This window comes from Physeter macrocephalus, chromosome 4 (assembly GCF_002837175.3).
Source record: "Physeter macrocephalus isolate SW-GA chromosome 4, ASM283717v5, whole genome shotgun sequence".
NCBI lineage: Eukaryota > Metazoa > Chordata > Mammalia > Artiodactyla > Physeteridae > Physeter > Physeter macrocephalus.
This window is the reverse complement of record NC_041217.1, coordinates 47,182,162-47,203,584: the sequence shown is the minus strand read 5'-3', so window position 1 is coordinate 47,203,584 and position 21,423 is coordinate 47,182,162. Positions and strand designations below refer to the sequence as shown.

The 21,423-nt window shown below is 44.9% G+C and overlaps 1 protein-coding gene across 2 annotated transcripts in view; it reads left to right on the top strand.

Annotated features, from left to right (window-relative positions):
• Positions 1-21,423, top strand: part of ASTN1 (astrotactin 1) — a 323,018-nt gene that overhangs the window by 291,421 nt on the left and 10,174 nt on the right. For both annotated transcript variants that reach the window (XM_024133669.1, XM_028488086.1), the window contains exons 18-21: positions 2,484-2,617; positions 6,202-6,353; positions 7,407-7,542; positions 13,741-13,841. In XM_024133669.1, the coding sequence (XP_023989437.1) occupies positions 2,484-2,617; positions 6,202-6,353; positions 7,407-7,542; positions 13,741-13,841 (523 nt within the window). The remainder of the gene's footprint in view (positions 1-2,483; positions 2,618-6,201; positions 6,354-7,406; positions 7,543-13,740; positions 13,842-21,423) is intronic.

Here is a 21,423-nt window from a genome sequence, read left to right as displayed (position 1 = left end):
GGCAGAAGACCTAAATAGACATTTCTCCAAAGAAGATATACAGATTGCCAACAAACACATGAAAGGATGCTCAACACCACTAATCATTAGAGAAATGCAAATCAAAACTACAATGAGGTATCACCTCACACCAGTCAGAATGGCCATCATCAAAAAATCTACAAACAAAAAATGCTGGAGAGGGTGTGGAGAAAAAGGAACCCTCTTGCACTGTTGGTGTGAATGTGATGCAGCCACTATGGAGAACAGTACGGAGGTTCCTTAAAAAACTTAAAATAGAACTACCCTACAACCCAGCAAACCCACTTCTGGGCATATACCCTGAGAAAACCGTAATTCAAAAAGGCTTATGTACCACAATGTTCATTGCAGCTCTATTTACAATAGCCAGGACATGGAAGCACCTAAGTGTCCATTGAGAGATGAATGGATAAAGAAGATGTGGCACATGTATACAATGGAATATTACTCAGCCATAAAAAGAAACGAAATTGAGTTATTTCTAGTGAGGTGGATGGGCCTAGAGACTGTCATACAGAGTGAAGTAAGTCAGAAAGAGAAAAGCAAATACTGTATGCTAACACATATATATGGAATCTAAAATAAAAATTGGTTCTGATGAACCTAGGGGCAGGACAGGAATAAAGATGCAGATGTAGAGAATGGACTTGAGGACACGGGGAGGGGGAAGGATAAGCTGAGACGAAGTGAGAGAGTGGCATGGACATATATACACTACCAAATGTAAAATAGATAGCTAGTGGGATGCCACCGCATAGCACAGGGAGATCAGCTCTGTGCTTTGTGTCCACCTAGAGCGGTGGGATAGGGAGGATAGGAGGGAGATGCAAGAGGGAGGGGTTATGGGGAAATATATATACGTATAGCTGATTCACTTCGTTATCCAGCAGAAACTAACACACCATTGTAAAGCAATTATACTCCAATAAAAATGTTTTAAAAAAATAGGGAAAAAAATAAATTAAGGGCTTTGTAAATTCTAAAGCTCTACACAAATCATAGTGATAACAGAGAATCCCTGCTCCCTTGAGGCTCCCAACCAAGGAGGGGGGTCAGTATGGACTTTATGTCATCTCTTCTAACCTGAGATGGATGGGACATAGGATACTGGCTTTGGGCTTGGACATATTGAGTTTTGTAGGATTATCTCTTCTTTTTCTTATCCTCTTCTCTTTTTTCTTTCTTTTAATTGTTTGGCCTAAAACTTTCCAGGATAGCTGTTTCATTTCTCTAATTTATCCATTATGTGTGGGTGTGATGAGGATGAAACAGAGGGAACAGAATCAAAGGAAAAGCAGAGGCTGCAGAGGTTGAGTTGACCTGGAGAGAAAGCCCTGAGCTTGCCCTGCTGTCTCAGAGAGCCGTCTCAGGCTCTCCCCCACCCTGGGCTGTGGTTGAGGCAGCAGGGCCTCACCCAGGGGTCAGTGCCTGTCAGGACCCAGTTCCTCACCAGGGACTTGCCCCTCTCATAAGTTCTGTTCCCTCAGTGATCTAATTTTATCTTGTTGTCCTTTAATTGAATAGTGAATATCTGCTGTGAAACCACTGTATGTAAAGAATTACTCTGTGTTATTTACAAGCTTCCACATAAGACCCAACCCTGTCATTCAAAGACAATAACAATTGCTGTTATTTATTGATGACTAACATGTACTATTTATATGCAACTAATGTGTGCATAGCATAGGCACTATGCCATGCCCTTTGGCATGTATTTATTTCATCTAATTGTCACAACATCCTTATAAGGAAAGTGCTGTTTTTATCCCATTTTACCATTGAGGAGCCTGAGTTTATGTAATTTGCCCAAGGTCACATGGCAGTGGTTGGCAGAGCTGGAGTTCTCACCTAGAGGGACTGCCCCAGAGCACAGCTCTTAGCCTGTGTGTCACATGGTTTCTACCTTCTACGAGGAAAAGAGAGGTCTAATGCATAATCACAACCCAAAGCAGAATCGCATGAATATTGTAAGTGAGATACAAGGCATGCTGAAGGAATGCAGAGGAAATACTGGGGCAGGGTGAAGAGGGCAGAGAAGGATGCTCAGAGAGGCATTTGCAAAAAGGCTGAGTGCCTCTGGCCCGAGGGAGAGTGGTCAAGTCTGGCCCTGCTGAGCGTATGGGGAAGAGGTCATGTCTCTAGAGCCCTAGGTGTGTGGAACGATGGTGCGGAATTGGGAGGGAGGGAGATGCGAGGTGGAATAAGACTTGATTCCAAGATGACAGCCCTCAACCACAGGGATGAACTATTATGCTAATGAGACAGAGACACCCTACAGGTCCTCCAAGGTCCAGGCTTCCCAGAAACACTCTTCTGGGGTAGAAGTAAATGGAGACGTGGTGCTACAGGCTGCTGACTGGAGTTATTTAGGGCCAAGCAGAGCCCTGACGCTCTGCCTCTTGACTCTGGGGACCCAGCCCTGGCTCCCTGACGCTTACTCTTTTCTCCGCCCTCTCTTGCAGCTCTTGCTGGAGGCCACCATGAGCTCCCTCTGGTGCTCCGGGACCGGAGATGTCATCGAGGACTGGTGTCGATGTGACCCCAGCGCTTTCGGAACTGATGGACTCCCTGCCTGTGCGCCTCTGCCACAGCCCGTGTACGATTCCCTTTCTCGGCCTTTCTCTGGCTTGTGTGCCTCACCATTATTCTGCAAACATATATTAAAGAGTGTCTACTCTTTTCCAAGCAGTGGGCTGGGTACTGGGGAACAGAAAGAAAAACATGGTGCAGTACCTGCCTTCAGGGCGCTTTCAGTCTTCTAGGGAGGCAAGTGAACCAATTTAACAGTAGCAGAAATGGTAGGATAAGAGTTATATGAGACATTTAAAGACAGTGTGAAAAGGAAACAGTCAAGTCTGAATTTGAAGAATAGTGAAGGCTTAATAAAGGGCGATAGCACTTGAATTTCTCCCCAAAGGTGGAGAAAGCAGGAGAGCATGGCTAGAAGCAAAGAGGGGTAAATGTAATATTGCAATGGAGGAAGATAGAGGTCAGTAATAAGACCCAGGACAACAACACACTTACTGGGTGTTGGGCACTGTGTGGAACAGTTAGGTACTGTTATCACCACCACCCCCCCTTTAATAGACAGGGAAATGGATTCAGATGGACTGAATAGTTTTTCCACGGTTATAGAGCAGGAAGCAGGGCCATAGCTAAGAGACCGTTATCTTAACCATAATAGTATAGTACACAGAGGATACAACTCAGAGATGACTTTGGGTAGAACCAGCAGGGTTTGGTGACTGATTGACTGTGGGCGTGAGAAGGAAGGAAAAGTTGAGAATGGACTTAAGACTTATGACCTCAGTGGCTGAGAAGATGAATAGGCTACAGTTGAGAAAAGAAGCATCACAGGATAAGCAGGTTTGAGGAGGAGGTTGGTTCCCTTTGGACCTGCCTTAGAATTACAGTGGGGCAGTCCTATAGAGATAGTCAGCGGTCATGAGGAAAGATGATCTGGAGCCCTATAACAAAGTAAACAGTCGAGATAAGAAGATTGAACTCAGCCCCAAGGAAATGAGAAATGGAACCACAGCTATGAGAAAGGATGCTCCAGAATGACTGTCAACTGGGAAGAGCAGAGGGTCAAGGATGTGCATTAAGGGGCATCTGCATTTGAGGGGTGAACAAAGTACAAAGGGCTGCAAAGGTGGCTGAAAATGAACACGTCCAGTTTTCATACACTCGGAGGAAGGCTGAACAGAACTGGCTGAACTCATGTAAAGGGCAGGAACTCCTGTTAGCCTCCAATGTGATCTGCCATGGGAGTGAAGCACGGAAATATTGTGTCTAATAAAGAGGGATGGTAGGACGAGCTGGAGAAGCATGGATTGGTAAGGCAAAGAGAGCCCAAAGGAAGGATCAGGACTCAGTAACTGGAGGGCTGAGTAAGCAGGAGCAAGATGGCAGGAGGAAACCAGCAAGTGAGAGGCTGGTCTGTGTGCATACTGCTATCTGGTCTGTTCCATGAAAGTGTGGGTGGGCAATAAAGGGCCAGGACTGAGGAGGAGGAACATTGAGAAAGAGGAGAACACAGTGGTACAGGGTCATTACAAGCCAATGTCTTCTTTCGTCTACAGGCCTTCTCTGTGTGGGTCATTTTAGACACACTAGCCATTGGCTTCTTGCTCTTTACAGCCATGACTTAGACCTCTTAGTTCAAAAGAGAATCAAGCTCATTATTAGTGAAAGGTCTTTCTTTTGGCAGAAAGGGAACTCCAGAAGATGGTGCTTCTAGACTGATTCACCAACTAAGAAAGCTACCTTTGACACACAACACTAAAGCTACCAAATTGTTTTCATCAGGTGGATGCCAGATCCAGCCATTTGTGTCCTAGGGCTGATTTCATTTCTAAATCTGCATTTACTAAATGTCATAGCAAAAGAGATTAAATTGGGCTAAATTTCCATAAACAGGAACATCTATAAAGGACTTCACTTTTCTTGTCAACTCTAATCACTTCTTCCAGCAGCAAACCATAATTTCTTGAAATTTTATCAGTAGTTGGATATAGAAATGCACTCTAGTTTTACACAAGCCTGTTTAAATCATACACACTCCTATTTCTCAGTAGAGGCCAGCCTTAGCCCATATTTTCACGGAATCTGAGTTCTCAGTAAGGCTTAGTTACTTACTTAAGCTTCCTAATGCTTTTTTCTTCAAAATAGTCCTCTGCATATGATTCTAATTAATGAATATCCGCACTGTTTTGGGTCTGTTCCATCTTTAGTGTCATATGCAGACTATGCACTCCTTCATAGTAAGCCACTAAAGAGCATGTGGTTTGTGTTATTTTCCCACCAGTTGAATTCCTTACTGTTGCTCCCACAGCTTCCCATGATTTCTTGTTAAAGTTCTTATCACACATTATTACAATCACATGTATAATTTGTATGTTGGTCTAGTGACCACTCCATAAAAGCAGGGGCTGGAGTTGGCTTCTGCACCAGTGCATCTTCAGCACCGAGCACATTCTTATAAGTGGTGGGTGCTTAATAAATATTTGTTGAATTGAAATGGAACATTGCTTTGATGGGATCCATCCACAGTACCTTGCCTGGGGATCCTTGAGACCAATGACACATCTGGTGAGCAGAGTAGAGGCTAGAGCATCAGGATTATGAGTGGTCATGAGATATAGGAGCCAAGGTTGGGAATGAATGGCAGAGACTCATGTAAGGGACTGAGGCTGGCGTGAGATAAACAGGGAAAACTCCCTAAAGCCAGCGGTCTAGGAAGAAACAGGGGACAAGAAGCAAGTGAGAAACCTAACACACACACATGAAGTCAGGACAAGGCAGAGAATTGAAACCTCTTGGATCATTAGAAGACCCATGCCAATGAATGTTAATAGTGTTTATTGAGTCTCTACAAGGCATAAAGAGTTATGAGATGGCAGAGTGGTCAAAATGGACAATTTACATGACACAAGGAGACAATGAATTGGGAAAAGCAAGGAGGGACTAGAGTCTGGAATCAGGATATTCATAGAAACCCAAGAGTAAAGACAGAAACTGAAATCAGAACCTGAGTGTGCAGACGTAGGACAACGCCCTGAGGAGAACTTGACACGTGTCAAACTTTCTCTGGCCCAGTAAAGCCCCCTATGAGCATTGCCTGCAAACTGAGCACGTGTTAGTACCTGTAGCAGGAGGGGAAGCCAGGGTTCCACCAGCAGGGCAATCCTGTAATGTTCTCGAAGCTGAGCTGACTGTCCTTCTTAATGCAGGGCTCTCCCAGACATCCCCTTTAGTGGGCCTTGGTATGAGCATTATAGGCACATTTTCTTATTTTTCAAGAGCAAACCCAGAAATTACATTTTCAAGCCCTATAAAGTGCTACTCCAAAAGCCCTATCCACTAACCCTGTAAAATGCAGGCATTCATTCACCTTTGACTCACCTGCTTATTTATTTATTTACAGATATATGTTGAGTTCCCAATGTGTAACAGGCACTTAGATGAACAAAATATAGACTTTAAGGATCTTCAAGAATCTTTATTTTACAGTGAAGGAGACACACCCTCAAAGAAGTCGTCCTAGTGGTTGGTTAAGAAAGGTTAGAAAGAAGAGTTTACGCTATCATAATAATTGAGAAGGTGGCCAGTGGTGGTATCAGAAGACATCACAGGTCTCGGCTGGGCCCCCATTTCATGTTTCTTGCTGTCTGCACTCAGGCTCAGACTCTCCACGGTTCATGAGCCCAGCAGCACCCTCGTGGTCCTGGAGTGGGAACACTCAGAGCCTCCAATCGGGGTGCAGATTGTAGATTACCTCATCCGTCAAGAAAAGGTCACTGACAGGATGGACCACTCCAAAGTGGAGACAGGTGAGCATCTCCCACTTCACAGGCTCATCTTGATCCAGGGTGGCAAAAAGAAAAGAAAAGGAAAATGTCCTGCCTCCTGGCTTTGCCCTGGGTCCCCAGTATCCCCGGGCAACGTAGGAGGAGCAGGGAGAAGAAGCAGCAACCAAAACTCTTTTCCATTTGAGAGTTTTTGCATAGTGAGCATCTGACAAAGTCTTGTTTTGATTTTGTTTTTATTTATAAAAGAGGGGTCCATTTCATTGTCTCTAGGCACACAAAGAAACAACAATACAGTACACTAGTTATCCTAGCCCACAATTAGGAAACAATTCTATGTTAACCACTGCCATGATTACAGAAAAAAGTTTCTTTGCTAATAACCCCAACTCCCCGCCCCATCCAGGCAAAAGCATGTAGAAACAGATGGGCTTATTACCCCATGTCTTGTCCTAAAGCGAACCTTGTTTTGCCAGGTACAGCTAGAAGAGAGACGTCTTCAAGGAGTGGAAACACCCCATGAAAAATGTTTCATGCCTTAGTATTTCACTGTCTACACATAGGGAGAGGTGAACATAAATCATTCCTAAAACTGACGCGAGTGTGGGCACCAGCGGGGTGGTAGCATCCACAGTCTAGTGCAGGGTAAATAGCTTCTGGTGAAACTATCACTGTGGCTTGGAAGCATATGCAGTGCCTTTGGGCACGGAGAGCTGGCTACGGCTTCTTCCGAGGCCCTTTCCTGAAGTGCACAGGTACTGCAAAGGTCTGGCAACGACCATTGGCCAGAACAACTGTTTTCTGCCCAAGCCAAGAACGTGTCATAAAAGAGCTCGCAGATGTGCTACGTACATCTTGCCTTGGTTGTCTCAGCTAACTCTGGACAGATGGCTCCAAACTGATTAAATATGAAACAGAAAAGACCATTCCTTCTGGGTCTCCTTGACCTACTAGGAATTTGAGAAGACCGGGGACCGAGTGATTTTAATGTTAAGTTCTAACGGAGTCAATCCCAACCAGGTGTTGCTTGGCCATCACCGTTTCTCATGCCTTTTCCATTCCTTCCCCTCTGGGCAGAAACGGTGCTGAGCTTTGTTGACGACATCATCTCCGGAGCGAAGTCTCCTTGTGCAATGCCCTCTCAGGTCCCGGACAAGCAGCTCACCACCATCTCTCTGATCATACAATGCCTGGAACCTGACACCATCTACATGTGAGTGACAGACACCTGCCTATTTATTCCTTACCCTGAATGCCCCCAGACTTTTAGCTGGTTCCTTTTAGCTACTTAAGTTCCTTTAGAGACTTTGAAAAATATGAGTGTCTCAAGTCTTGTCTCAATCAGCATTATAGAGAACCTTCTCGGTACTGGAGGGGGAGGATCAAGAAAGATAATATAGTCCCATCCTAGTCTGCAACATATAAACAACTAACGTTAACATCAGGCGATTGAAATTAAAGCTAGATGTAAAAGAGCAAGGAACCTGTTGTAGAAAAGAAAGAAGTGATTCCTTCTAACTAGAGAGGACGTCATCTGAATTAGGTTGTGTAGAATTTCAGTAGGAAGCATAACGTTGGAAAAGGCACACCGGGCAGAGGAAACAGCAAGGGCAAAGGCAAAGAGGCATGCTGTGGTGAGCGGCGAATAGACAACAGGGTAGAAGCAGATAGTGAATAAAGGGGATAGAAGAAAGTGAGCTTGGGAAAATAGAGTGAATGCTGTTAAGTCAGAGGAGATGATTAATTTTGTTTTGGAGGAAAGGAGTAGAATACCAAGAATTCTGCTCTAGTGGCATTGAAATAGATAGTTTATAGAGGTGAGAGATGGTCTTTCTTCAAAGAAAATACAGTGAGCTCCTGTATTGTGGCACTTGGAACAGCTCTATTCTTTTTGGTAGCTCTTTCCCGTTTCCCTCGGTGCTCTGGGAACAACAGTAAAGTATTCACGAAGCAGACATAAAAGACACCAAGAGAGGAGAGATAGTGATGGAATCTAAGTCATGACGGGAAAATTGCGGGGGGGTGAAGGCAGAATTCATAGCAATGTAGTTCTGGGACTCTTTGACCCCATCAGTATGAAAAACATTTAACAGTTTACAGATGAGGTCATGGGAACAGAGTCAAGGTCTCTGGAATAAATCATTTCCATTTCCATAGTGGAAGAGTTCAAAGATGAAAAGCACTAAAAATGTGAGTGGCATGGATTGCAAGATGAACTTAGATGCTCAGGCTGAATATCTTCAGTACAAGAAGGAGATGTAACCAAGGGGCCAGGCTGATGAAAGTAACACACATAAAGACAAGTGGTATTCTGGAGGGGTTGGAAAATATAGAGAGACATAAGTGATAATTGTAGGACAAAGGAATGTCTACTTAGGATTCTCATCAGCTGGCCTGAGATTCGAGCAGTCTGGCCCTTCATTAGGAGGGGAACAGTTATAAGGAACAAAGATTTGGGAACATGGAAAACCTAACCCGCTGTAAATGCCTCAAACTCAGTGAAACTGGAATTACCATTTATAACGAGGGCTCAGTAATTCCTGTCACTAAGTACCAAATGTTAATTAGGAATTTCAAAGTTCCTACAAGCACCAGGCTGGCATGGTTGTCCGTTAGGAGTGCCAGCCCTTACCCACTCTGGGACCCTCCTCATAAGGGCCTTGGTCTGGCTACATTTCACAAAGACCCGAGGCCGATGGCTTCTCCCACTCTGCTCTCCTAGGTGAGCTTCTAGTGTCTCCCTCTTAAGTCTTGTAAAACACAAACGTTCTGTCAAGATTGATTGCTGAAGAAATTAAGACAGTGCACTGGGCAGAGGAAAAAAACAGCCAATCTCCACTAGGTGGCGCTGCAGATCATGTGCAGAGAGCATGCAGGCGGGCCTGGGAGAGACGTTCCTTCCTTGCAGAGCCATCGAGTGGACCAGAGCTTCAGTCCCTGGTGCAAGGACAGGAGCCCTGCGTTAAGAGTTGAGAACACATGGGCCCCAAACCTGATTTTGTTTCTAACCACTAAGTGATTAAGCAGAACACTGAACGTTTCTGCAACTAAGTTTTCTTATCCGTAATATGCAGGAAGGCAGCCTTCATTTACGGAGGGTTCACTATGTGTAGGTGCTTCTGGGAACCCCCAACCCCGACCCTGTGAGATTAGGGTTATTGTTCCCATTTTATAGATGAGGAAACTGAGGTTCAGCAACACTGAGTAACTTCCTCAGAATCACACAGCTTGTTGTCTGGGTGTGGCGGGTGGTTAAGAATTGAATCAAAGTTTGCATTCTCTTATCTGTGTCTCACTCCCCAGCCAGTCCAGGCTACTGGAAGGATCAAGCATGATCTTATAACTCACGTGCAAGCATAGAGCTGGCTCTTCACCTGGGGTCCACGGAGGCAGAATGGCCTTTCAGTATAGATGGCTTACTTTGTCATCCTATGCACTTTAATGCATTGGAAAAGCATTATTCTGAGAAGGGTCGACTGTACAAAAACAGTTAAGAATCCCTGGTTAAAAGAGGTCTTAAAGTGTGCCTGGTACTCTATCTTCATTTTACAGATGAGGAAACTGAGGCCAGAGTGGGGAACTGACTCCCCGGCCTTGTAGCCTACCACACCCCACCACAGCGTGCGCTCACAGCAGAGCCGCTGCCTTAGGGGGCATGAGACAACGAACAGATAATTCAGCAAAAGGGAGTGGATTTGGAGCCATCCGTAGAAACCACCACACCTGGAGGGGGCAAGTGTGAAAGTCGCAGACAGAGACAGTCAGCCCCTGGCAGGAGGCCCAAGGATGCTCCATGCACTTCAAGTTTCAGTCCTTTAAAACATCAGCCCTGGAGCCAGAGCAGGGCTACGTTGGTTCACACACACACACGCACGCACACACACGATATACATGTCGTCATACAGGCTCTAACAACAGGCTGAACAGTCCCAGCAGCCAGGCAGAGGTGGAAAGGGCCCGGGAGCTTTGGACGAGACAGTGAATGTACTTACACATTATCTCTCTGTATTGGGAGCAGGGCTTATCTCTTCTGTCCAGTAATTCCAGCTATAATCTTCTTACTATCCTACTAGTGTCCAGTGGTGGAAATGATGATGCTGACTATAAACGGAGGACCTTCCTGAAATAAGTGCACACGACATTTCCACATGAAACGTGTAGAGTGTTCCCCAGGCTTTGCTTCAATAGTAAAAATAACCTGGCTACTCCTCAGGGCCCCTCCAGGACCGAGGGAGCCGGGAGCGCCGAGGATGGGTTTTTAGGTCAGGCATCCTCTCTACTTAGAAGGATGTGGGAAGACTTTTGTTTCCTAATAAAGGGAAGGGCTTTGCTATTAAAAATGGTAAGGGCTTAGGACGCTAAATTTTTTTACTAATTGCCCGGTGAGAATAATGAGAATTAATTACAGCACACACAATTTCATCCCAGCCCAAGATCCTGTAGAGTTAGTGGGAACTCACAGAAGGATGAAGCACAAAGCAGATTCCGAGGAGTGGGACAAGCGGGAAGGGGTGAGGATTAACTCCATCCCAGGCACTGAGAGAGGGCGTCCATCTGACAGCCACTTTGGCACCTGAAGCTTAGGACATTTCTCATCACAGTCCAGGGAAATTGCTAGAAATTAAAGGTTCAAGGTTAAATAAGGGTGCGCTACACAAGGTGGCTGGAACCTACCATAGACAGTCTAGGGCAGGTGACCCCTAAGCCTGTAAATATCCAGGCAGACAGCATCATGTAGCCCATGGGCTACGTGTAGCCCATGTAGCAAGATGCCAGCCCTGACCTGGAGTCCCAAGGTGATGCTCGGGGCCCTGGGAGGCGGACGGGAAAAGATGAAGCAGGGCCATCTTACAGAGGACAGGACAGCAGGCAGTCTGGATCTCAGGGCGGGGGCTCAGGCAGTCTGGGCTCAGACACACAGCTGGGGAGGGACCAGTGAAGGAAGAGAGCACAGAGGTGAGAACCGGGTCCCAGGGCCTGGCTCACACGAGCAGCCCTGTGACCTTGCCAGTGCCTGGGCATCAAACAGGGCTTCCTATCTCCTGACTCTGACGAGAAGGGGCAGCCAGAAGTGGGGTCAGGGCAGAGTCTGCAACAAAGATCAAGCGACCCACCTCTGAGCAGGGACACGGACTTCCTACACGTCAGGGACCCTGTCGTCAGGATCTCCGGCGAGAGAGATTCCTGCTCCATGAAGGGTACATGAGGGTGAGGGGGAATTCACCCATCTGGGAAGCCCTGATCATGAGGTGCAGGTCTGCAGTCTGCCCTGGGTACCTCTGGGCCCACCTCTGAGAAACAGCTCAAGGTGGTCTGAAGCAGAAGGGCAGAGACCTGGCCTGAGACCGGCTTATGGGATACGACTGGGAAATGGAGCAGGTGCCAGACAGGGTAGAGCGGATATGCTGGCTTCAGGTTTGGTGGCCTCAGTCACAGTGCTAGAAATAGTAGCAAATAGTAGCAAAAGACTGATCAGGTGTGTATATGGGGGGTGGGGAATGATGAAAAATTCCAGGGGCTACCATTGCTCAGGATCCAGGCAGCCCAGTGTGTGAGGCTGGACGCAAAGGGCTCACTCAGACCTAGGAGGGGAGGGATGGGGACGGGGGAGAAGCCAGTCCCTGGATTTCGGATCAGGGTGGGAGAGGGGTTTAGTACTAGGTAAGGTGGTAGATCTGAACTAAGTAGCAAGACAAGAAGCAGAGGACAGTAGAACGGACAGAGACATCTTGTGCAGGTAAGATGAGAAAGCCAAGCACCTGGTCCTTGTCTGACTGACGGCAAGGAGGCTGGGCAGTCCCGCAGGAGCGCACGGGCAGGTCTGCACCCAGCTGGGCCAGCACATCCAGTGGGATGTGATTCCAGCATGAGACTGGAGAAGTCAGAGGGAGGGAAAACAACACATCAGGACACACAGGTTCTTAACCCTGACCGTTTCCTGAGCTCCTCTGTGGGGAGGCAGTCGCAGATGCAAGGCTGTCTTTTCTCTGCTGAGAGAAACTTATATTTCCTGGCAGAATCATTAGGCAATTTCCATTTCTTTTCTACCTCATCGGTTCAGCTGTCTGAGGCTCATTTACCTTAACATGTACCTGGCCCCTCTGTCTTGGGGCATCTTTCTTCTTTTCACCTCTCTTCCTCCCTGTAGCTCTGCCAAGAGGAAAGAAAATCCAGACTTCCCAATAAATGCAACCTCCCATGGCGGCACAGCAAAAGAGAAAGAGGCAAGGAAAGCAGCATTAATGATTTGCTTTAGACTCACTAGATTAGTTGTTAGAGGTCCCGGGCACCGACATCAGAGGTTATCTTCATGGTTATATTCAAATTCCTGTCTGAGTAGCAGAACCTGGAGTTGCTCTTTCCTCTCCATCCAATTCCATCACCCAGGGTGGAAATTTTACATTCAGCCTTTGATGGCCGGGTCTTCATCCTCTTCCTGATGTGTGTGTGTGTGTGTGTGTGTGTGTGTGTGTGTGTGTGTGTGTGTGTGTGTGTGTGTTGAAGGGTGGAGGGGGCTCTTAGAACCACATCTTCTCGTTGCCAGGGGTAGCATAAGGTTTCCACTCTGGACTCCTGGTCCACGGCGGGTAGCATCTAAGTGGGTCAGAAGCAGCTGCATGCAGGAAATAGAGCCCCTAGTCACAGGCAAGTCAGGACTCCCCAGCTCTGGTGTTTTCACTTTTGACTTAAAGAGGAGAATTGTCCTCAGTGCTCGGCATAAAAGCCTCGACTGGGTGCAAGATGGACAGAACAGAATAATATAATTTATGCAATGTCATTGAGCTCCAGGTACTGCGCTAGGTCTTCCTGTACTTTATTATCTCATTTCATCATCGCAATGACCTACAAGCAGTTTTATTATCAGCTCCATTTCACAGAACAGGGAAAATAAAGCTCAGAGGAGTTAACTACAACTCCACATGGCAGGGAGTGGAGGCTTCAGACCCACTTGAGACCATCTGTTTCCACAGATACATGCTCTTTCCCTCAGCTTGGTGGTTGTCAGAATGTAACTGGCATCAGAATCACCTGGAAGGCTTGTCATAGCACAGATCTTTGTCCCCACCCCTAGAGTTTCTGATTCAGTAGGTCTGGCATGGGGCATGAGAATGTTCATTACTATCAACTTCCCCGGTGATGCTACTGGTCCAGGGACCCCACTTTGAGAACCACTGCTCTATGCCGTGATGCTCGCCATGAGGTAATATCCTCAAGACAGCAAATGACAGCCCAAGACCTACCAGGAAGCAGCAAGAGGCTCTAGACTGCATACTTTATGACCTGGTGACGGCAGTAAGTGCATGGCAGGGTGGCGAGAGCAGCCAGGGGCAAACCCGCCCATCCAGTAAGCCTTGGCTGTCAGCTGGACCGCAGGTTCTCTCTGTTAATGCTACCCTCCCCTCCCTGCCAGGTTCACCCTGTGGGGAGTGGACAACACAGGACGACGCTCCAGGCCAAGTGATGTGATCGTGAAGACCCCTTGCCCAGTGGTGGATGATGTCAAAGCCCAAGGTAAGAGACACCGAGGCCAGCAGAGGGATGCTCCAGGGACCTCCCCTCGCCATGGGGAAAGGGGGAGCAAGAGAGTCAAAGAGAACAACCTGGAGTTCAGCAGGGAAGGGGGAGAATTCAAGGCTCAGGACAGGAGCATCTCCTTTCCAGGAACTCCTCAACCTCTGGCTCTGGCGGAAATCTGCATTGCATCCCGTTGTTCCACATAGTCTGTAAGTCAGAGAGCCAGTAGGAGATACTGGTGAAGGCCCCAGACATGCATGGCGATACACCAGGTGCTTAGGTACATGGTACCACGTGCTTTAGTACCTGTGACCTCTGCCCTCAGGAGGCTGATCGGATAACTTACTCCCTTCATATTTTTTGGTACACATCTGAAAGATTATTTTGAATTACAGCATAGGAAGGCTACAGATTTAGAATTAATTGTTTGTTATATCACTCCCTCCCTACCAAAGATGTGTCAAAATCTTCATTCTGTATTTTAGAGTTGTTATGGACCAGTTCTTTGGTAAAGAATTGTCCCTCTTCAGTGCACCAGAATGAGCCCCTGTCACTTAGGAAGAGTTTGTTTTTAGTCAACATCCATTACACGAATAGCACACTTCTCGCTGCTTCTTCTCGTGAAGCTCCCTGGAGATCTTGATATCATCACTTGCTCTAAGGCTTATTATATCCCCTCCACAACCAGAATTTAACTCTCTTGGGCAGCACTTCTGTGGGGCTCTGGCACCAGTGAAAGTGATCTGACCAACTAGTAATTTCTATTAACAGCTGGACTGCTAATGGACCGATAGCATATGCACATTAACAGAGATGGTGACTGATGCTAGAAGTTTAGGTTGTGCAAGTTTCAAAAAGAGAAATGCTGTTGCCAAGCTGGCATGTGGTACCCCTCAAATCACCTTAACTGTGGCTCCTGACTCCAGCTGTATGAAGTTGGCTATGAGTTGACACAATCCCACAATGTTCAAAGGGTGATGCAAAGTCACAGTGGGTAGAGAGACCTAGACCTACTTTAATTAAAATCACTGATGCTGTAGCACTTTACATCTTCTGAGAGGACTTTCATTTATTGCCTCATTTAACAGTTAAAGGCACTGTTATTTTCAACGCAGAAATCTGATCACATAACGCCTCTTCTTACAACTCTTTAATGGATTGCTGTTCCTCTTGTGATGAAGATCAAAATATGTAACAGGCATATTAGGACTTAAATGGAGGGACCCTTGCCCACTTCTCCAGCCTCTTCTTGCCCACACTCCCCATCAATCTCTGTATTTCCTGAAACCTCACTGTCTTTCTCAGTTCCTCCAACACACCATTTCCATTTCCAACACAGAGCCTTTGCACATGTTAGTCTCACTGCCTTAGATACTCTCCAGTTCCACCCCTTTCACCGATTAACTCCTCTCAGCCTGCAGATCTCAGAGCAAGTGTCCTTCCTCAGTACGGAAGGGGTCCAGGGCCACTACTAGATGCCCTCATAGTACCATGTTTCTTTCCTTCAGAACATTTATCTCAGTTTGTTATTATAATGCCTTGTTCAATATCTATTTACCTCATTAGACAGTGAGTTCCATGAGAGCAGAGTTCTGGTCTCAGTTTGCCTATGATTATGTCCCTAACACTTAGAAAGGAGCATGGTGACTGACTCGTTCCAGGAAACGTAGACTCTGGAGTCAGACCACCCAGGGTCAATTTCTGCTCTACCATCTAACTACTTGACCTTGAGCAGTTTACTTCACCTTGTACCTCAGTTTACTACTCTGTAAAATGGGATGGGGGATAATGGTACCCTAGATAATGTTTCTAGTGAGAGTTAAATTAGTGAATTTATGTATAGTGTTTTTAAGTGCCTGCAGTAGTAAGTATTCAGTAAATATTAAGGAGTATATATTGTGGGATTGTGTCCCTCATGGTCAACCTGATACAACTGGAGTCAGGGGCCATGAACAAGATGATTTTCAGGCTACTAGCACATCAGCCTAGACACAATATTTCTCTTATTGAAACTTTCCCAACCTAGACTTCCAGCATCAGTCAATGTCTCTTTTAGATCATTAACCATGCGTAGAGTTTGTTCTTGAGTAGGAACTCAATAAATATTTATTTATTTAAGTATTTATTTTTATTGGAGTATAGTTGCTTTACAATGTTGTGTTAGTTTCTGCTGTACAGAAAAGTGAATCAGCTGTATGTATACATATATCCCCTCCCTCTTGGACCTCCCACCCCCCTAATCCCACCCATCTAGACCACCACAGAGCACAGAGCTGAGCTTCCTGTGCTTTATAGCAGGTTCCCACTATCTATCTATTTTACGCATGGTAGTGTATGTATGTCAATCCTAATCTCCCAATTTGTCCCACCCTCCCCTTCCCCCCACCGTGTCCACATGTCCATTCTCTATGTCTGTGTCTCTATTCCTGCCCTGCAAATCGGTTCACCTGTACCATTTTTCTAGATTTCACATATATGTGTTACTATATGATTTTTTTTTCTCTTTCTGACTTACTTCACTCTGTATGACAGACTCTAGGTCCATCTACATCTCTACAAATGACCCTATTTCATTCCTTTTTATGGCTGAGTAATATTCCATTGTGTATATATGTACCACATCTTCTTTATCCATTCATCTGTCATTGGACATTGTGTTGTTTCCATGTCCTGGCTATTGTAAATAGTGCTGCAGTGAACATTGGGATACATGTGTCCTTTTGAATTATGGTTTTTTTCAGGGTATATGCCCAGTAGTGTTATTGCTGGGTCATATGGTAGTTCTATTTTTAGTCTTTTAAGGAACCTCCATACTGTTTTCCATAGTGGCTGTATCAATTTACATTCCCACCAACAGTGTATGAGGATTCCCTTTTCTCCACACCCTCTCCAGCATTTATTGTTTGTAGGTTTTTTGATGATGGCCATTCTGACCTGTGTGAGGTAATACCTCATTGTAGTTTTGATTTGCATTTCTCTAATAATTAGTGACGTTGAGCATCTTTTTATGTGCCTCTTTGCCATCTGTTTGTCTTCTTTGGAGAGAGGTCTGTTTAGGTCTTCTGCCCATTTTTTGATTGGGTTGTTTGTTTTTTTTATATTGAGCTCCATGAGCTGTTTGTATATTCTGGAGATTAATCCTTTGTTCATTGCTTCGTTTGCAAATATTTTCTCTCACTCTGAGGGTTGTCTTTTTGTCTAGTTTACGGTTTCCTTTTACAATTTGCATGGAAACACAAAAGACCCCAGATAGCCAAGGCAATCTTGAGAAAGAAAAACAGAGCTGGAGGAATCAGGCTCCCTGACTTCAAACTATACTACAAAGCTCAGTAATCAAGACAGTATGATACTGGCACAAAAACAGAAATATAGATTAATGGAACAGGATAGAAAGCCCAGAGATAAACCCACGCACCTATGGTCACCTAATCTATGACAAAGGAGGCAAAAATGTACAGTGGAGAAAAGACAACCTCTTCAAAAAGTGGTGCTGGGAAAACTGGACAGCTACATGTAAAAGAATGAAATTAGAACACTACCTAACACCATAGACAAGAATAAACTCAAAATGGATTAAAGACCTAATTGTAAGACCGGACACTATAAAACTCTTAGAGGAAAACATAGGAAAAACACTCTTTGACATAAACCACAGCAAGATCTTTTTTGACCCACCTCCTAGAGTAAAGAAAATAAAAACAAAAATAAACAAATGGGACCTAACTAAACTTAATAAATATTTACTGAATGAATAGAATATTGCCCCCATCTTATAGATGTAGACATTGAGATTCGGAGCAGCGTAAGTAAGCTGACCAGGGTCACAAAGCTAGCATCTTACAGGGCCTGCGCTCAGACTCATTATTTGACATCAATCCCTATTTTGCTTGCAATGTTAAATTAGATATTTAGAGGATTATTATGTAAAAGACTGAAAACCTTTCTTTGTCTCTCAATACTGATGAAGAAAAGACATATCAATACATTAAAAAATAGTGTTCAAGTTATATAGCAAAATAATTCTCATTTTCAGGATTATTGGTGTCCACTGAGATGTTATAGTAGAACGGAGACCTTTAAGTATAAGACAAATGTGCTTCTCTCTGGAGTGAGTGTTGCCTGGTTTGTAGGGTATGGACTGAATGACTTTTGAAGGTCTCTGAAATCCCTTGATGATGAAAGCAGAATCTGGGGTTGAAAACACCTAGATGAGAGACTGGGAAGGACCCAAGTTACCCTTATTTCATCATCTGTTGATTTCTTACTCCAAGCCAGAGTAAGAACAGGTGTTGAGAAGGTGTCCCAGCTACTTCCGTTTTGGAGAATTTGCTGATGTCCTTGCCAGCAGTGGTAGGCGCCTTGGACTTGTTTGCTGAATAGGCAGCAGGCTGGTTGGACATCAGTGGGGTGAAGAGCATGTAGGAGAGATGCCACACAATGCCACCTGCAGGAATAGATGGATAGAAGCAACTCTGGAATAAAGAGTGGCCAACAAAGAATAATCTGCCCAGGAGAGGCCGCTATACTATTTCTCTCTGTGGGGTTTCTTTGTGTTAATGCTAGTCCCCAAAGCATATCAAGATGTGCTTCTGACCATTAGTGCTCCCTGACAAAGAAGACTTTCTGAAATCCCAGCAGACCAGCTGGGAGCATGAGAAGCAATGTAATGCTGAGAGAATGAAATAACATTCTCAGGTCCCGTTATCCTTCAGCCAGAGAGGAATCCTCTACCAGGCAGATGTGGCGATTAATGAGTTAGACTAATTGAGGACATCCTTGCAGATTAATACAGGCCTGGCCGTTATACCAAAACACATATGCTTTGCCTCCTTCAAACCCAGATGGCGATCATAAATATAGCTCACTTGGGTTGAGTTTACAATTAGTGACAAATGGGAATTACCTTTTAAGTGACCCAGAGCATGACCTCAGCTCCTAATTATCTAGCAGGAAACCAGACCCTATTTCTTTTTTTTTTTAATCTTATTTTATTTATTTTTTTATACAACAGGTTCTTATTAGTCATCAATTTTATACACATCAGTGTGTACATGTCAGTCCAGACACTATTTCTTATACGATCATTTTCCTAAACTAGATACTTTCTGTGAAGAATTTTACTGCCTCATGACAGTAAAGTCACTGAGCAAGGAAGTTTTTACCAATGTTTTACTGAAAACACCCTTTTCCCAGCAGGAAAGGCTAGAGTCAGTAATAAGGTCAACCTAGTCTCTAGGTTGGGGCATGACCTTCAAGGGTTCTTCATGTGGCTTCACTAAGTGAAGGCTAGTTCTCGTCCACCTTTCCTCCAACATCCATCCTCCTTTCCTGATGCCAAACATAAATCCTATCCATTTTTTCATTTGCTTCTTCCACAGTCATTTATTAATTAATACCACAGCCTGGTGTTAGATGCTAAAGAAACAAAAAGAACTAGGCTCAGAATCTATTTTCAAGAACTTTATAATCATATTTCATGAATTTATCACATCAGACAACTTATTTTAAGCCCTTACTAAATAGCTGGTCTAGGCATTGGGGGCAAAATTCCCCTGCCTCATGGAGATTATGTTTAAGCAGGGGTGACAAAGCAAAAAAGTAGCAAAATAAATAATATTTCAGATAGTGACATACGTTATAGAGACATATAAGCAGGGAAATGGTTTAGGAAGTGCAGGGGGTAGAATTTCATCTAGAGTGGGCTGAGAGGAAGGAGAAGGAGGAAAACACACAGATATCTGGAGGTGGTTCATTCCAGTAGAGGAGCCACAGTGCAGACATCCTTGGCGTATTTGAAGAAGAGAAAGGAGGCTCCTCTGGTGAGAAAGATGATGAGAAGGAAAGGAGCAGGAGAGGAGCTCTGAGAGGCTGTGGGGCAGATCCTGTAGTGCTTGGTCATCAGAGTAGGCAATGGAATTCTGCTAGGGACTGGGATGGGAAGCCCTGGAAAACTTTGGGCAGAAGAATGACATAATCAGACTTAATGTTACAGGATCGTTCTGTCTGCTTTGTTGAGCATGGACTCCAAATATTGGGTCCAAGGTGGAAGTGGGAAGAAGGCTATGGCAATACAGAGGAAAGATGATATTGTTTTAAACTAGAATGATCAGGATATAGGTGATGAGAAGTGGTCCAATTCTAAATTATTTTGATGGTAGAACCAAAAGGATTTGCTAAATGGATTGGATGTAGAGCATGAGAGAAAGAAGAGTTATTCCAGCCTTATCCTGTATTGTGAAAAGTGATATATAGAGGTGTGTCCAAAGTGCTCAGGGAATGCAAGCAAGACCACCTAGTTCAACTGCTTGTGATTTTTCCCTGGCAGACCCTAGCAGCCTATGTGAAGGTAAAGGAAAGGCAGAAGATAGAGCAAGCTAGTTGAGGACACTAGCAATGGGCCGCGTAGATCAGGTTAGGTAGACAAGGATGTAAATACAGGACTGATGCCTGGCATGAACGAAGATGTCAAAGGACTTGGGGTTTCTGTAATTGAAGAACAGATTTGGTAGCAATAAGAAGTATAGGAACCATGAAAGGAGGTTGTGTTCACAGTACATATGTGATATTTGGATTTATTATTTCAGAGAGGGAGACGTTCTCAGCCCAATGATTGGCTTTGATGATGGGGGAGTCTCTAGACTTAAGCAGGCCTTTCATTTTGGCAGTGAAGTCACCCAAAATGGTGATAAGAAATGAGGTGGAGAAGATAACCAGTTGCTAGATTCTGCCATGTCTAGAGAAGCATAGTTAGGAAGTGAGTGGTGGGAAATAGAAAGAGACAGGTAAGTTTCTAAAGTGGAGGGACTTTGACATATATTGAGAGAAAAAATTGTTTCCGGGGAGATGGCTCTTTTCTGGTGTATGAGAAGGATCCCTCAATACTGGAGAAGATGTCATGCCGGTTTCAGCCAACACAGGGATATGGAGGGAAGGAAGAGTGTGTTCCAAGGTCAAGGGTGAAGGGAGAGTTGGTTGCCACGTAACAGTGTTGGTCCCAGAGGAAGTAAGAAAGTTTTGAGAGAATGAATGAGTATAGAACAGTGGTGCTCAAAGTGTGGTCCAGACAAGCAGCATCACCTTGGAACTTGTTAGATATGCCAATACTCAGGTTCCAACTGAGACCTACTGGATCAGGAACTCCAGTGGAAACCAGAAGTCTGTGCTTTCACAAGCCTTCCAGGTTGTGAATCAAGTTTAATTCTCAAGTTTGAGAATCATTGGTGTGAAGGAAGCACAGAGCAGCATGAGGAGAGAAGGGTAGGGGAGAGGACAGACAGACTTGGAGGATGGGGGAAAGGGGCTTTGCAATTTGGACAGTGCTTAGAATGACAAAAATATAAAGCCAGTTGGGATTCATTGTCCTCAAGTTTTCATGTGGAATTCTATGGTCAGTTACTTCAGTGTGGGGACAGACTGGGGTTTCAGGTAGCTCCCCCCAAAATAATGCAAATGGTGACTTAGGACCTCCATTCAGGAGACTTTTGTTGCAGCAGCCAAGGAAGCCAATGGCAGAAGGTATAGGTGCTTTCCAGGATTTTTTTTTTTTTTTTTTTTTTTTTTTTTTTTTGCGGTACGCGGG